Source organism: Sinohyriopsis cumingii, unplaced genomic scaffold, assembly GCF_028554795.1.
Source record: "Sinohyriopsis cumingii isolate HCF-2022 unplaced genomic scaffold, ASM2855479v2 utg000624l, whole genome shotgun sequence".
NCBI classification, from domain to species: domain Eukaryota; kingdom Metazoa; phylum Mollusca; class Bivalvia; order Unionida; family Unionidae; genus Sinohyriopsis; species Sinohyriopsis cumingii.
Window position 1 is genome coordinate 2,541,251 of NW_028315919.1, and position 16,954 is coordinate 2,558,204.

The 16,954-nt window shown below is 33.7% G+C and overlaps 1 protein-coding gene across 2 annotated transcripts in view; it reads right to left on the bottom strand.

The window, feature by feature from the left end:
* LOC149773607 (E3 ubiquitin-protein ligase rnf213-alpha-like) overlaps positions 1 to 16,954 on the bottom strand; it is a 371,427-nt gene that overhangs the window by 343,843 nt on the left and 10,630 nt on the right. For both annotated transcript variants that reach the window (XM_089946359.1, XM_089946358.1), the window contains exons 5-6: positions 13,483 to 13,629; positions 8,165 to 8,373 (exon numbers count right to left, since the gene is read on the bottom strand). In XM_089946359.1, the coding sequence (XP_089802485.1) occupies positions 8,165 to 8,373; positions 13,483 to 13,629 (356 nt within the window). The remainder of the gene's footprint in view (positions 1 to 8,164; positions 8,374 to 13,482; positions 13,630 to 16,954) is intronic.

The window sequence follows — 16,954 nt, forward strand, 5'->3', positions numbered from 1 at the left end:
ATACTTCCTGGACAAAGTGATGTCTGCCATTATTACCCCATGACGGGTTCACTTTTGGTTACACAATGATTTTATAAATAAAATTACATACACATGGCAGTTAAAATCTTAAACAAAAATATTCTGAAAGTGCCTTCTATCAATTCTATTCTTAAAATACAAAGTAGTATTAACACACTGATGTTTTAAGTTTTGAAATGATAACAAATGATAACTTGCAGAATTCCAGCAGTTATAACAAAAAGATAATTTTGGGAGAAATGGTTAACAAATACAACAGAACATTTTTTTTAAAAAGCCATTAACTTTTATAAAAAAGTATCTAGTGAGGAACCATGCACATCAAAAGCAGATGCAGACACCAAAACAGGAACATCTTCCAAACTGAGAAAACCAAAACCAAACTTGGCAACAAAATACACCAAATGGCGATATTTTTGGCTGTTAAAAATTGTTTATATATAATCTTGGGTTTGGAGTAGAGAAATTCAAAGGCACCATGACAAGAAGCTGCAAATTTGGGTATAAAATGCACTGGAAGCTGCTGTTACATAAACAAATCCTTTTTCAAATTGACAAACCACCCTAACAGTGCACTGTTATATCATAATCCACTTATGCTGTCTGGCATTAGTACTCTCTGCTGTAATATATTTCAAATAGTCATGCTACCAGAATAACTACAATAGACTACCTCTGAAGGCAGGAATGGGAACAACTGCAACCCACCAGATGACGGCAATACATTTTTTGAAAATTGTACCAGAAAAAATACTTTTGCTTAAACTTCAAAGATTATCTTTGAAGCACTGATCATTCTATATATATCCAAAGGAAACAAAAAAAAATCTGTCTCAATGTTCTACAATTATTTGATGTTGCTGCAGCAATAAGAAACAGGCATTTGTTTGATCCTTCAAAGAGGGCCTTTAGTAGCACCTTCAATTACACATGCAACTTCATCAAAGCAAGCCAACAATTGTTGATCAAAGGAAGTCAGCAACAAACTTAAATAAAAGCATTTTTTCAATTTTCATAGTGATTGGAACATATTTATTGTGCCATGAAAGTTTCCTGTTTGCAACAAATCCTATGTGATTAGGATTTTTAATGTAGCTTTAACAATTTTTTAGTCATATTGCTATGATGTTGGTTTCTTAAGAAAATGCACTAGGTGATGGTTAGGGTTCAGAAGAATTTATCTATTGTGAACTATAAAAACCAAGAGTTCACCCAATATCAGTACAGTGTGACCCCACTATAACATGGTAGTTGGGAGCCATAGAACCCGACCGCATTATAGACCGAACCGTGTTATAAACAACCAGGTCAGTTAGCTGAAGAAAATTATGCATGTACCAACAAAAAAAAATGCAGGGAGGGGGTGTAGGTAATAAATGCGGTCAGCAAAATACATGCTTCATTGGCACAGTTACCATCTAAAATCGATGCATATTAAATGAGAAATACACCTGTAGTGAAAACAGAGAAGACATATATAATAGTTTACTTTATTTTAGAGAACCACGAATTGGTACATATACGTGAATACTGTTTATATATACATGTCTAATGTATAGCATGAATAGTATCAACACCGTGTACTCACCCGCAAACCTCATCACATACACTGAATCCACAATACAAGTGATTCCATCAAAAATATGCACACACACAGCTTTAAAATATTCAATAATTTTGTCACAGTTCATATTGGTCTAAATTCAGTGGGGAAAATGTAGCACAATAACGTAATGAATGACGAAGCACATTTACTTTTCAGTGCATCCCAAGTCGGTAAAAGTTAGGCCTAGTTTGCGTTTTAAGCCGCCGTTGGTAGCATTTGTATGCATTAACTTTTTCCCAAGAAAACGAAAACTTTCACGGCACAGTTAACGTGTTCCAGTCACACTGGAAAATGCAAAAATCCATCACATTTCATCACTTTCATTTAAGTCTGGTACTGACTTCCTATGATGAAAAGTTCTTTGTTTTATTGCAAGATTGTGGTCTGCTTTCTTTGATGAAGGGTGCATGCGTTATTGAAATCACCACTAAAGGACAGCCTTGGAGAACCAAACAAATGCCCATTTCTTATTGCAGCAGGGCAACATCAAATAATTGTATTGCATGATTGAGACCGATTTTTTTCTCCATTTGCTGAGTATGTTTTCATAACAATCGGTGCTTTAAAGGGAAAAAAAGGAATTTGCCATCGTTTGGACTATTCTAGTTACTGTCACTCCATGCCTACTGAATAAACCAATAAGTAAGATGTAGTGTTATTTTTTAGTTTTTATTAATTTTTTTTACATTTGTGGATGCAGCGTGATGCTGCCTTTCATGCATGCATCTGAAAATTAACAAAGGGTCAACAGATGATAGAGACACAGGTGTTCTGGTTTGATGACAGGGATTATTACAGAAAATGTAAGTGTTCTGAAGGACTTAATTCTGAATGAAAAGAAGAGGAATTTTACTTACCATCCACATACAAATATCAGTCTTTGTAAATATATTAATTACTAGCAAGCGGCCGAAAATCCGATGAAAGATAGATTACGAGATAATACCTCATCCGGTTGATCTCCGTTACCAGTAATGTCAATAACAAAATACTGGATATTTCACAACATACAGTATTCATGCTAGATGTCATGATAAGTGGATTATAATATAACAATTCACTGTTTAGACAGTTGGTTAATATGGACAAAGAATTTGTTTATGTAACAACAGATAAATTTCAGTAAATTTTATATCCAGTTTGCGGCTTCCTTTCATGGGGCCTCTGAATTTCTGCACTCCAAACCAATGGTTGTATATAAAAGTTTAAACAGCCAACGTCACCAATCAAAAAAATCACCACGTGGTATGTTTTGCTGCCAATGAGGAAAAACAATCCAACTTTGCGGCACTGGCGAAGACCTACGCGATCACAGAATGAACTTTTTATGCATTATTTTTTGTACTTTTAAGAAGAAAAAACTACTTTTTTGTGTATGAGAAAAATAAATAAAAAAATTCCAGAAGCCACACCACAATCGTCTTGTATTATTCATACGCGATCTCTTCTCCAAAATGATAATAAAGATTTTACATTTTTTCGTACTTTTAAGAAAGAATTTCTGTGTACAAGAAAAATACATGTGAAATTTTGGGAGCAACACCACAACCGTGTTATATCCAAAGACTCTGAAAATAAATGATTAAATTAAAGAGAATGATGATTTTTAAATGCTCTCTATCAGTGGCTTTTCATGGCATAAACAAAGTAATTTTCATGTAAGAGATTACTGTACCATTCTTGTAAATATATCTTCAAGACCAGCTGTGGAGTGACAGCTTAACTTTGAAGTCAGTTACTACTCTTGTTAACAATGATCAGTCTAGAAGGTGTTGAGTTTCAAAGCTATTTTTAGTACCAATGTTTCAAAAGAAATATTAATGTCTCAATGAAAAAATGCATCTTTCTTTTTAATAAAATATCTTTATTATATGCAAACATGAGAGAGATTATGCACCATACCTTTCAACTGACATCACCCATAGATTTTATTGCTAACTTGGAAATAGGCATTGATAATTAAAGAGTATGCATATTTTAAATGGGCTGCCATCAGCAATCAGTGCAAATAAAGATCTAATAGCCTTGGCAAACATGTGGATTAATATTTTTAGGTGATAAACAGGGCATATATATGATGTTATGAATTATTATTGCTATGAACTGTATTATTCCAAAATTTGTTTGTGTGATTTTAAGCTTAGTTTTGGTTCCCAAAGATACAGTGCAGTTTCGGTGATTAAGATCATACATTCAGTAATTTCAGATTGTTGGCCTAATTGTTAAATCCCTGCATAAATACACATTTGGTACGTGTTCCTTGGCAACAAAATGTTTTATTTGTATTCACATTAACTTCTTAAAGATGACAACTGAGCAAAATGTAAGACAACAGTAACTAAACTGAAGAAATTATTCGCATAACACTTGGACACAGTTTGCAGTATTGTCATGTAGTTTGAAAGATGTACTGTAACAATATATTCTTTCTACATTAACTGAAAATAATACATACAATTTTATCCTACTGAAAATATTGAAGTGATTACATTTTTCCATCACTTTCACCCATCCATCTGGTAATACTAAACTCATCAGATGACCAAACCAGCAACCCTTAGTATAATTTTAAGCTGTGCAGAATCATGTGCTTCATAGAGTCTGAGAAAAAAAGGAGGTCTGTAGTAAAAGAAAATACATGTCTAGTTCCTAAGAAAATGGGTGGCATGGACATGTATATTTGGGTCGCTAGCAAAGGTTGTACTATGGATAGTAATGTGCACATTTCATCATGTGGAATCATGTTAAGCAAATAATTTAAAAGTATCCAGGTGAATGCAAAAATAAATCATAATTTTTCTGATATACAATGCGACCCTGCCATAACACGGTAGTTGCGGTCCATAGAATCCAACTGTGTTATAGACCATACCATGATATACAAAACTGAGTCAATTAGCTGAAGAAAATGATGCACCCCAAAAATGACTGGGGGGAGGGGGGAAAGGGAGTATAGAAAAAGCGGGCACAGAAATATGTGATTTGATTAAATGAAAACAAATTAATCTGAAATACACATGTATATTGACAACTTACATTTATGTAGTACAATCTATAAATTCAAGTATAGATCACTTGTTATAAAATTCATGCATTAGATATATCCTGTTAGAAAACACCAATAACACATACAAAAAAATGGTAGTTCTCGTTTGATCTATATCTGATTGTCACTAAACAATCTACTATGATACTGTTGCTTGGAGCAGACAGATATAGTTGTTTACATGCTACATGTACATGTACTAAAATTGGCCTAGATTTTGGTCAGCTGGAGACAGCTATCATTTTGCTGAGGCTACCCAATAGCTGAGGCTGTTCAGACAGAAATGAAAACATGAACAAATGAAAAAGTTTAACAAAAATCTTTGTGAGATGCCCCACATGCAATCATTTTGATGGCCAGATACTTATGGTTTCAAAAGATTGAAAATTTAATTTGTATTTTATGCCACCATTGGTAGCTATCGTAAGCATAAACTTTTCTCCTGCAAAATGGAAACTTGTTCCAGTCACATTGGAAAATGCAACAATCCATCTGATTCCATTGCTTTTATTTAAGTTTGGTGCTTACTTCCTTGGATGAAAAGTTCTTTGTTTTTATTGAAGACTGTAGTCGGCTTTCTTTGATGAAGGGTGCATGTGTTATTTAAGTCACAGATTTGGAGGACCAAACAAATGCCCATTTCTTATTGTGGCAACAACATCAAATAATTGTAGAACATTGATTAAGACTGAATTTTTTTTCATTTGCTTAGTATTTATACAGAATGACCAGTGCTTCAAAATTGAAATTTCAGCAAAACTATTTGCTGCAGATACATTTACAGAAAAGGAATTAGATGTCATGTGGTCGATTGCGGTAGTTACTGTTCATGCCTTCAAAGGTTGGTCAGTTTTAGTTAGTCTGGGTAGCATGACTGTTAAATGTATCACATCATACAGTACTCAGGCCAGATATCAGCATTAAGAGGATTATGATATAACAATGCACTGTTAAGATGGTGTGTCAATATGAACAAAGAATTTGTTTATGTAACAACAGATAAATTCCAGTGCATTTTATACAAACCTTTCATGGTGCCTCTGAATTTCTCCACTCCAAACCCAAGATTGTATATACAAGTTTAAACAGCCATCAATGTCATAAAAAATTGCCAGATGGTATATTTTGTCGCCAATAAGGAAAAACATTGCAATTTGGCAATCCCAGTGTGATCCATGAATACACTTTTTACATGTTATTGTTCTTACTTTTAGAAGAAAAAAATATATTTTTGTGTATTAGAAAAATACATGTATATGAAATTTCAGAAGCCATGCTACCATCATCTTATATTAGAATTCATATGTGATCTCTTCTCCAAAATGATAATAAACTTCCCACAAGTTATTTTTCATACTTTTAAGAAAGAATTATTTGGTGCACAGGAGAAATTGATACATATGAAATTTCGGGAGCAATGCCACAATCACGTTATATCCAAATTCGTGTTACAACGATGCATGCTATATAGGGGCCAAACATATACTTTTTAGTTGAATTAAACCTGCCAATACATGTGATTTCTTTTTTCCTTTTGTTTGTTTCAAAGCAGAATCTCTCTCCCTTAATAACAAATTACAATCATTAAACTTTGTATATTTTGTTAAGCACCTACATTGTCTCAGGATTCTTTGCTTAGAAAGTTACCTTTCATCACTCACAAGACACAATGCACATCTCAGTGCATTTTAGTTTTAACATATTTAATGGCATTGTGTACCACTTACAGTAAAAAAGCATTCTGCACTGTGTACTGTGGCTGAGCAAACAGGTAAGTTCCAGTTTGCCTGAGAAATCTTTGAACAAGTTAATAAAATGCTAAAATTTATTTTCAAGATGTTTTAAGGCTAGTAAATTATTACTAATTATCCCCATGTATGCCCCATAACTCATGTATGCCCATTACCCTTATGAAGAGATCTCTACTTACCATACTTCTATCAAAAGCTCTAAACTTTGTGAACAAAGTGAAGCATGTGACCTATGAATGGGGAAAAATTGCCTGGGTTACTAATAACTAGTTTTCAAATGGCTTTAACATACATAAGCATGTGATTCTAAATAGTGTTTTGGATATGTATTCACCAGAAAATAGCCTCAACCAGTTTAGCTGACACAGGAACTGTCCCATCAATTGCTGCAACGAGTGTAATGACACATGGCTGCATAATGGAGTTTACGGCTAGTGTGTATACATGAAGCTGTTAAATGATTGCTTTATTGTTGTAATCTGGAGAGTTTATGCCATATGCAGGATATTTTGTTTGAGATATTATAAGCAATAATGGGATCAAATGTGGTTGTGTTGGCTCTTCTGTCTTTGATTATAAAAACTGGCTGATCTTTGATTTATTTTAATGGTCTTGTTTAATTGCTATTGCGTTGTTCCAGGTGTTGGAAATTCAAGTTTCGTGAATAACAATTTAGCTCAAGCTTACTCTATTGTAATGAAATAACGATTCAGCAAATTAAGCGGCACCAATGAACAACGTTAAAAGTGTAATAAGAAACTATAAAAATCAATGCTTCCAATGAACACAGTGATCTGCTGAGTAAGAATTAGACAATTAGAGCAATTAGACAATGGCTGACCTTGGGACAAGGAGAAATAATCACAAGTCAATTTAATTCGATTTTGTTTTTAAGTTTGGGTATATGGAAATTGGAGTCAGGCCTGTAGAGTTTGAGTAGGTGCTTGTGTTATTTTTTAAGTCACCAACCCTGAGCCTGTGTCTAAAAACAAAATTCTTTGAGCTCTGATTGGTCCAACTTTGTACTGTGTAGTGAATGAAGCACTGATAGTGAATCAGAGAAGATGACAGAGCTTAAAATGTTTGGTTTCAGTATATTTCAGGGCAAGGTCTATTGCCCTTATTTCAGCTGAAAAGTTAATGCATTTTTCTGGAAAGTGAACTTTGTAGGGTGGTTTCCAAAAATAAGGGCTAAAGCAGACCCCAATATTTTATGCACATCTGAAATATCTGACAGTACTTATCTGTAAGAAAACTCACTCAAATACAGCCATGCAACTGTATGGACCCTCAATTAGCATTGGTTACAAAGCATTTTTATACATTTTGTCCAAACTAATAATTATCTGATTCAAAGCTATATGCATTTCTAGAAGTTCTTTCCATAATGTACCGAATCTTCACAATTATGCATCATTTACAAACCTTAAAAATCACTAGCATACATTAGATAACAATTGGCTGAAGACAGCATGGACATTTGAATTTTCAACTATCAAATTTGTACTTTTAACTGAATTTAATTGCCATCTGAAAAATATGTTTACCGTAAGCAAATTTTTTTCATGACCACTGACATCAACATGATGTCCACCAAAATGAGTTTCTAACAAAATATTTCTTTGGAAAATGTGTCAATTTTACAGTTAATATACTTGTATCAAAACCTTCTCATGTTTAAATATGGAATGCTTCAATAATCCTATGTAAAAACAACATTTATACCTTCCTTTCACATACCTATATTCTTTCTATTTTCTGGAAGCTTCAGGGTTCTGTTTGACAAGTCATAAGAACCATAGTGTTCCCACACATGTTTGGTACCTTTGTCCTTTTGAACCTTGTCTGTAGCTACCACATACTTGTAATGAATATATCTGCTTCCAACGAAGAGCCTTTTTGGGATGTCTAACACCAGCTTAAATTCAGTATACTCATCCTCATATTTTCTGCAAAATATTATTATCAAATGTCCTGTAAATGCTGGTTGTTTTGAAGGGTAAACAAATTTTAATCATTGAAAACTTACCTGCTACAACTGCATTGCTTTCATTTCCAGGACTGTAAGTCCCCCATACAAGCTATACATTTTCTTTTTCAAAATAGTACTGGAATATTGGAATGTTCTAGGACTGAAAGAAGAAGAACCAGTCTGACTCATCATATTCCTTATTCAGAATGTCATTCTCTGACTTAGACATGAATATGCAAAACATCTGAGTGGGGTGGGAGAAGAGGGTCTTTGCAATAATAGCAGATAGTAATAACCTAATTAAAGTTCGTTTTACACCATGCCCAAATCTATGTTTAAACACCAATAGTCCGATATCTGCTACAAATGCATTGCTGAGTTTGCCAGGTAAAAGGGACACTGAAAGGCTAAACAGTCAATCATAAAATACTGTACTTATCCCTTACAGTATAAGAAATCTCTAATTTAAGCTAGTTTAAGGTTGATCCATCATTCTCATAAATGACAGTGACAGGTCCCTCTCAGTGAAGGACAAATAAGCTCTCTTGATAATGAGGTAAATCCACCTAGAAATAGTGGATGCCAAAATATCTCAGAAAATTTTAATAGGCTATTACAGATGCTTCCAATATTTCCTTCTCCTTGTAAAAGGAACCAAATAAAAATGTAAGACTCTAACTGGACAAAGGAACCTATACTGGTCATCTCTAGAAAGATAGGACCTATACTGGGGATCTCAATAGGAACTTGACCTACTAAAGGTAGCCGATTCTTAGCCAAAAGCCAGGCTAATAAAAAGTAGACTGAATTGTAATTACCTTTAAACCTTAAACAACCTTTTCAATAGACAATGCATGAAACTCATTCCATTTCCTAGCCAATGTTATGGAGAATGGGAAAACAGTCTCAAGAGTAAGGTTTCAAAGGAGGATTCACTCAATGATTCACAAGCCTCAAATTAGCTGGGAAATGGACCTCCAAGGCTCAAAATACCCGATGAAAATTCAAAAAGATCAGGGTCTGATCCAATGGCAGGACCCCTTTAGAACTTGCGTGTTAGAAAGAACTGCTCTATATCCTTTAACAGTGGACACTGAACATTCTTTGAAAAGAAGGAATAGAAAGTTTGCAATTGCACTGAAAGTGGGACAGCTAGGATTAGTGCATTTCCTACTTCCCCAATGACAAAAGATTTTCCATTTAGCATTGTCAATCTAAGAAGTGGATGGTCACCATGATTGAAAATTGTTCCTGGTGGACCGATCGCTCAAGATGAGTCAAGCACGAAGATGGAGAAACTGGGGGCTGTTGTGGAGGAGAGACCCCCAGTGCTCAAGAAAGTTGCTGGACCACAAGTGTTGGAGCTATAGGGGTTTATTAGGATGAACCGAACAGTGAAGACCTGACTTGTTGGAGCACAAGTATAATCAATCTGAAGGGTGGGAAAGTTAAGTGAACAGATGATCCAACTTTTGTTTGAAAGATTCAGACCTCTCCATGGACAAAGGGGAGGAAGGGCTTATCTTCTTCCCCTTAAAAGTGCTGCAACTTCAGTCAAGGCCAACACTTCATCGGACCACAAACAGCAAACAGAACAACCATCTGTGTGTAAATACCAAGTGCACAGTAAACACATGGTGTGAGTGTCCGATGGACATTCATGTGTTCCCATTTTCCAAAACTGTGTGGCAATGATGTTTGAAATACAACAAAATAGGCATGGAAAAAAAAAGTTTTTACAGTAAAAGCAATTGGGAAGGATATATTTACCCTAGCAACAAAACAGGGAAAGGGTAATATCAATACTTACCACTTTCAAAGCAATGCATGAAAAACCTTTGAAAAATATGAAAAGAGTTCTATCACCACTGGACAAAAGTTAGGACGGGGAAAATCATTGCTCAAAAGAACTAAAGAGAAAATTTGGATGCAAACAAATATGCTTTGGTACAAAAACAAGGGCAATTTTCTCCAAGTCCTGAGCATGTCTAATGCTTATGTACATGCAAGGAAAATAGGGTAAAATTTCAAATAAGTGATGTGATGCTTGAGTCAGACTGGGTCTTGTTTTTTCAGTTCAAGAACATTCCATGTTCCAAAACTAACTGAAGCAGAGAATTTTACAGCCTGGTCATGGCACTTTCAGACCCTGAAAGGAAAGCAATTCAACTGCAGCTAGTAATGTTACACTGCTATTAAAACACAGATTCATTTTACACAATCTATCTTAATACCCCTATAATTAAGTTTATATGGCTTGTATTGTTGATGCATTTTGTTTCGTCTGATAAAAATTATATTTCAAGAAATTATTTACTTTTACTTAAATGTAACACGTACAAACTTGTTGTTCTATTCCTATAGTATCTTCTTCCATGGTCTTGGCCCACACCAAAATGCAGCCCCTTCTTAAAATTGTTTGTTTTTTCTGTTGACTTTGGTGTGTTATTATAAAACCATAATTCTGCTTATTTTCCTTGATATTCTATCTTTTGGCAGCTTCTATTTCCCCTAGATTCTTTATTAACCCTTTACCTCATGCAAGTGTCTTTGGACGCTCCTACTCCATTTGCATAGAAGCGCCTTTTGACACGTCTACAAGATTTGCATGGAAGCGCCTTTTGACGCCTGCTGTAAACATCAGCCATTTTGAGCTAGTTTTCGTAGCGCCACCTTGGGGGAAAACCCCCCTATTAGATACTACATTCATTTCTCTGAATGACAATTACGTCAGATCATGTGGTCGTTATTCATGCACTGGTCGATATCTGCTATTTAAAGTAACTGGGTCGTAATCTCCACTCTCCAAAATGGCAGCCGCAGATTTCATTCAGTACGCACGAAGTTTTCACGATTAGAATAACAACCACGAAAGATTCAGTAACTTAGGTAAAGGCCCTGATATTTATGTAGGCAGCAATTAGTTTTTATTGATTATCAAATTCAGATGACTTAGTGATGTAGACGCAGACGAAAAACATGTAAATTTCAAGTATGGGAAATGGCAACTACAGTTGGTCACACGGCCTCACTGACATGACGGGAACGTGTTCTCTCTCGATTTTAAAGCACATAAAAAATTCTTCCATGAAAAATAATTACACAGCTATAACAAACGGACTTTACCCTTAAATTTTTCCACATACAATATATGTGTACCAAAAATGTAAAATGGTTAAAATTGCTGTTAAATGTAACATACACTACATTGCTTAACAGTTCACAGGCAATATTTCATTCAGTACTTACAAAGTTTTCACAATTAGAATCACAACCACGAAAGATTCAGTAACTTAGGTAAAGGCTCTGATATTTATGTAGGCAGCAATTAGTTTTTATTGATTATCAAATTCAGATGACTTAGTGATGTAGACGCAGACGAAAAACATGTAAATTTCAAGTATGGGAAATGGCAACTACAGTTGGTCACACGGCCTCACTGACATGACGGGAACGTGTTCTCTCTCGATTTTAAAGCACATAAAATATTCTTCCATGAAAAAGAATTACACAGCTATAACAATTGGACTTTACTCTTAAATTTTTCCACATATAATAGATGTGTACCAAAAACGTAAAATGGTTAACACTGCTGTTAAACCTAACATCACTACATTGCTTAACAATTCACAGGCAGGCCTATGCATATGCGGTCGGCTAGGTAACAGGTGTTTTATTTATAGCATGCTGCACTTTGTCACTATGCTATATGAGGTAAAGGGTTAACACTTTTTAAATAATTTTAAGTCAGATAAGTAATTCGAAGAATATATATTTATTTCATTCAAAGAACTATGACATTTTTTCCCCTTTTCAATTGGATGGAACACATAAAATATTCAGCAAAAAAAAATCAACTCAAACTGAATTATCAATATGAATTTTATACAGGGCTCCCACAATTTGTGAAACAAAAATTTACAAGTCTTTTTTAAGACCCTTTCTAAATGGAATCAACAGCACTCTGGCATCAAAAATGTCCATTAAAAAACTGAAAGCTCTTTCTATTCTGAGACTCAGTCATAACATCTCACTGAGACCAAACCAATGAGCAATAAACCACACATCTACTTTAAATGTAATGTAACTAAGGACTATATATTTAATGCAATCATTGTCAAGTGCAACAGAAAGATATGTCATCAAAATGCTGTTCACTAGTCAGACACCAGCTCAAAGAACTGTTTTCTAATGTATTGATATACTGATTTATTAGATTAGAGAAACATACACAAACAGCACCCGACAAAAGAGAGCAAGACAAAAGAGCACAGACAATAAAGCTCCGACATAAGGGCGACGACAAAAGAGTGCCTTTAATTGCCAACAAAAGAGCGCCAAATTACCCAACAAAATAGCGCCAGACACAATAGCAAAGGTTATACAAATAATATAATATTAAAACAGTCTGTGGATTAGGGTATGGCAGCTGTTTGCATTTCCTTTGCCTTTCTATTGTATGTTGCGATGTGGTATATGATGGTAAATGAGATGCAACTTCCGTCGAAATTCCTACTCTAGTTTGTTGCATAAAATCTGCCTCGGTTTTTCCACCCCTTCCACTGTTCGTCTACATAAAACAGACACAACCTTCGCTGCTTCGTTTCTAGCTGGATCCTGAGCGTGATTGTGTCCCAATGATGAAAGAACGCTATCGTTTAACACTTTCATCCTTCCACGGCAACCATCTTTCCTGCAGCATCTCCATGACATACTTCCATCAGCATTTTCTTTGTCTTTACGACATCTGTAGCCATCGACCAATAACATAATCTTTCCTTTCTGTGATTTGATCTTATCCATGTTTCTTTATTAATAAACTTTTTACAAATAAAGTTTGTATTACACTTTTCACTATATATGCAAAATGACATCATTGATTCTTAGCTCAATAATTAACTTCTACTCAAAACTTTGAAAAGAAACTACACTTTATTGCACTTAATTGTTGGGTCACCACACAAACATACACACAACGAAGCAATAACACACTCTTTCTGTATTGTTTTCCGAAATCATCTGGCTGCCTCAAAGAGCAAATTTGTTAAAAACACGTAAGCTGAAACAAAAAAGGTGATTCCAGTACCTAACTAATTCAGGTCTATTTGTACTTGACTTCCATCCTCCGAGCTCATCATCTCCAAATCGAATTATGACTACATCTGTAGATGTCAGGCCAAACTCGGCAGACACAAGTGAATGGAAATGAACTCTGACAACATCTGCACTCTTCCTGTTAAAATAAAAGGCAAATAAAATTACAACAAAAATATATCTAATTGTGCTCATTTCTGAATTTCAAGTATGGGATTCAATGATCTTAATTTTATATATTTTATTATAGCCTGAAAACAAAATTTTCTAAAGATAAAAGTATAATGCATAGCCTCTTGCCCAAAATCAAAGTCATCCAAGAGCCTTGAAAGTTTAGAGTTCACAGATGAAGTTTTAATATGAGGTCTACAAAGTTATGTCTTTTACGGAAAATAAAATTATTATTCAGATCTTTGTTTTTAAGACCACGGGTTTTCTTACTAATAGTATTTAAATCTGGAAGTGTTTCAGAAGAAAATCATCAGTGTAGGTTTATGTTTTTTAAAAACCTTAAAAGAAAAATATATACATTTAAGAATAATTTGCTATTAATGGTAATGGATATAATGAAATGTCATAATGTCATTAATGTGTGTAAATCACACTCATTATTCAACTTGTACGAAATATTGATGTTATAAATATATATTGTTGGTATATTTACCTTATGTGTTTTATTTTTATCATAAAAGTTTGTAAGGATTATTTAAGTTGATGAATTTTGTTTAATACTAATGTTCTTTGTGATTGTAAATTTGCATATTAAAGAAGTCATCATTCTTGTAATCATATTGCATAGATTCATTCACTGATTCAAGGTTGAGTTGTACCATTATCCAAACAAATATGTGATCTGACTTCAGCACACGAGTTCTTGAAAGGCCAAGCTGACCTAATTCCTGATTGGTTTGTATAAAGCACCTAACCTTGCTTATGAGTTTGAATCATTCTAGAATGAATATGCAGTTCTCAATTGTAATATGACTTAGTTATCTAAATAAGAGATGTTTATTTTAAGAATTAGGTATTTATGGTATTATTGTAATATCAGCCTTGGAAGACATTTAGTTGTGTTTGCTTGAGGGGAGTCATTTATTTAATCAAATCAATCATTGGAATTATAAAGTCCTTGGATTACTTTATATCAAAAATGTTTGGAATTACTGAAAATTCATTTAAAGGTGTGTTTTGATTATAATGTCATTATTTATTAGCACTATTCGTACATCAGTATGATAGTGAACATTATTCAGAATAATACTGGAACTCATTTGGATTACTTGTGACTTCTGGAATTAATAAAACATTTAGGAGTATTTAGGATTTCATTCATCATACTGTAAGGTATTTTTAATTTTTACTTTTGTTTATTAGAGAAATAATTAAATTTTCAATTTTACAAAACTTGTTGGTTTTCACTCTTTTTTTTGTTACTTACTTTAAGACTATAATCATAAAAATATGCAAGTTGAATCAAATTTTTTATTTTATAGAAATGTAGCATCCAGAGTGGTAGCAAGCTCAGCCAATGAGATCCAAGATAACCTAATTAACACTTATGAATCTTGCTCATTACTGAACTTCTCCATGATAATAATGATACATGTACAAGCACACATTCCAAGTTTAATCAAATCAGATGAGAAATATGGCATCCTGGAGGTAACAACCTCAGTCACTCAGATGCATGATCATCTATCAAATCATTTTCCAGGTTCACCTTTAAACACATTTAAGATATTCATGATATAAGCCTGTATTTCAAGTCTTATCACCATCAGATTTTTACAAAAAATGGAATCCAGAGTGGTAACAAGCATTGTTGACAAACAATTTATGACATATATATGGCCATACTATAAGTTATGGCATGGTGAGACAAAACAAGTGTTATTAAATAATCTATAGACACCAGAGTTTCATGTGGTTTAACCTTCACTTTTCTGATCACATAATCCAATTTTAACTTTGCTGTTTTGACTATCGTTTTCACAGCACTTGTTCTAAGGCAGTACCTATTTTTTCAGCCTTCTAAAACTAATTAAAAATGTAACATTGGAGGCTTGTATAGTTTTGTATCGTACAAACAGACATAAATATTCTATTTATGAATCATTATAAAGAACATTAAACATGTAGCTACAACTGACATTATTATTATTATTATTATTATTATTATTATTATTATTATTATTATCCCAATCATGTTCCCAGGTTACAAGTCTGGAATGATATAGAAGGAGTCAAGCAAGACTTTAATTTTTGGAAGAAATGACTTCTCCTTTTTTGACAGAGTGGGGAGAAGTGAGCACTGAACAGGGCAAAATGTATGTGTGTGTTTTCATTATAATTATGTTCCCTATTTCAAAGTATGCATTTAACATTGGTTTTAAGCAATACTTTATTTTCAAGTTGAAAATTCTGTGTTATATGTTTATTACAAATTTAGTATGCATATGAAAATTATCATATTCATACCCATTGCTTTTATACTTGAAAGTGTGTGTTTGGACGGAAAGATACATGCAGAGTATTCTGGCCATATGACTTTGAAAGAGTACAGCAGAAACTACACATTGTAACTAATTTTAACTGATCAGAGTAACAAGATTACAGTTTTGTAATTGCAAGTTATTAAAAATGCTAAATCAACTACCAGTCTTAAACAATATTTTTTCACTTTCTTAAAGATCACAGTAAATAGTAAAGAGACTACTTTGAATCAGCCCATGTAACATATGCATGAAAGCAAATGCACAGGTGTCTTCTTACCATGTCCATCTTAAATGAATTATTGATGATAAACATTATTGTAATAATTCATATACAACACAATGAAGCAATAAAACTGATACATGAATGAACTAGACATTTCTTTCATGAGCCAAATCAACTCAGCCACAAACAAGTATGGTGCCCTGCATAACATGTGAGTATCTGTTTTTAGGAAGTGGGATTTTCTTAATATAACTAGTCACTTTCTAACTTTGTTACAATAATCCATTGATATAATTGCACATTTATGGTTTTCTTATTTGCCTACATAATTGTAGTGACATCATGCAGTGGTACAATAGTATTTGCTCCAATGCTTTGTTCATATTTTCACAAAAATGAAAGCCTGAAAACAACCTTGACCTTACTGTGCATTTTGAATTCCACAACATAGCCATATTCACTAGCCAAGGTTTTGATTTGTGAACCCTATATACAGCCTGGGAGATCACTGCATCCAATCAAAATCAAGTTTTCAAATTTGAACACTGTTCCTACATGATCAATACATGGAAAGCACACAACTAGAATGGATTTGTTAAATAAGCAATTTTCTACAACCAATCTGTATTTGTACAAATATATCATTTCCCTCAAATACAAATGGCTTCCCTCCTGTGCGCAGTCATAATTTCCATGTTAAACTTACAAAGTAGCCTACTGAAGTCAATTTCCTACACCATTTTCCG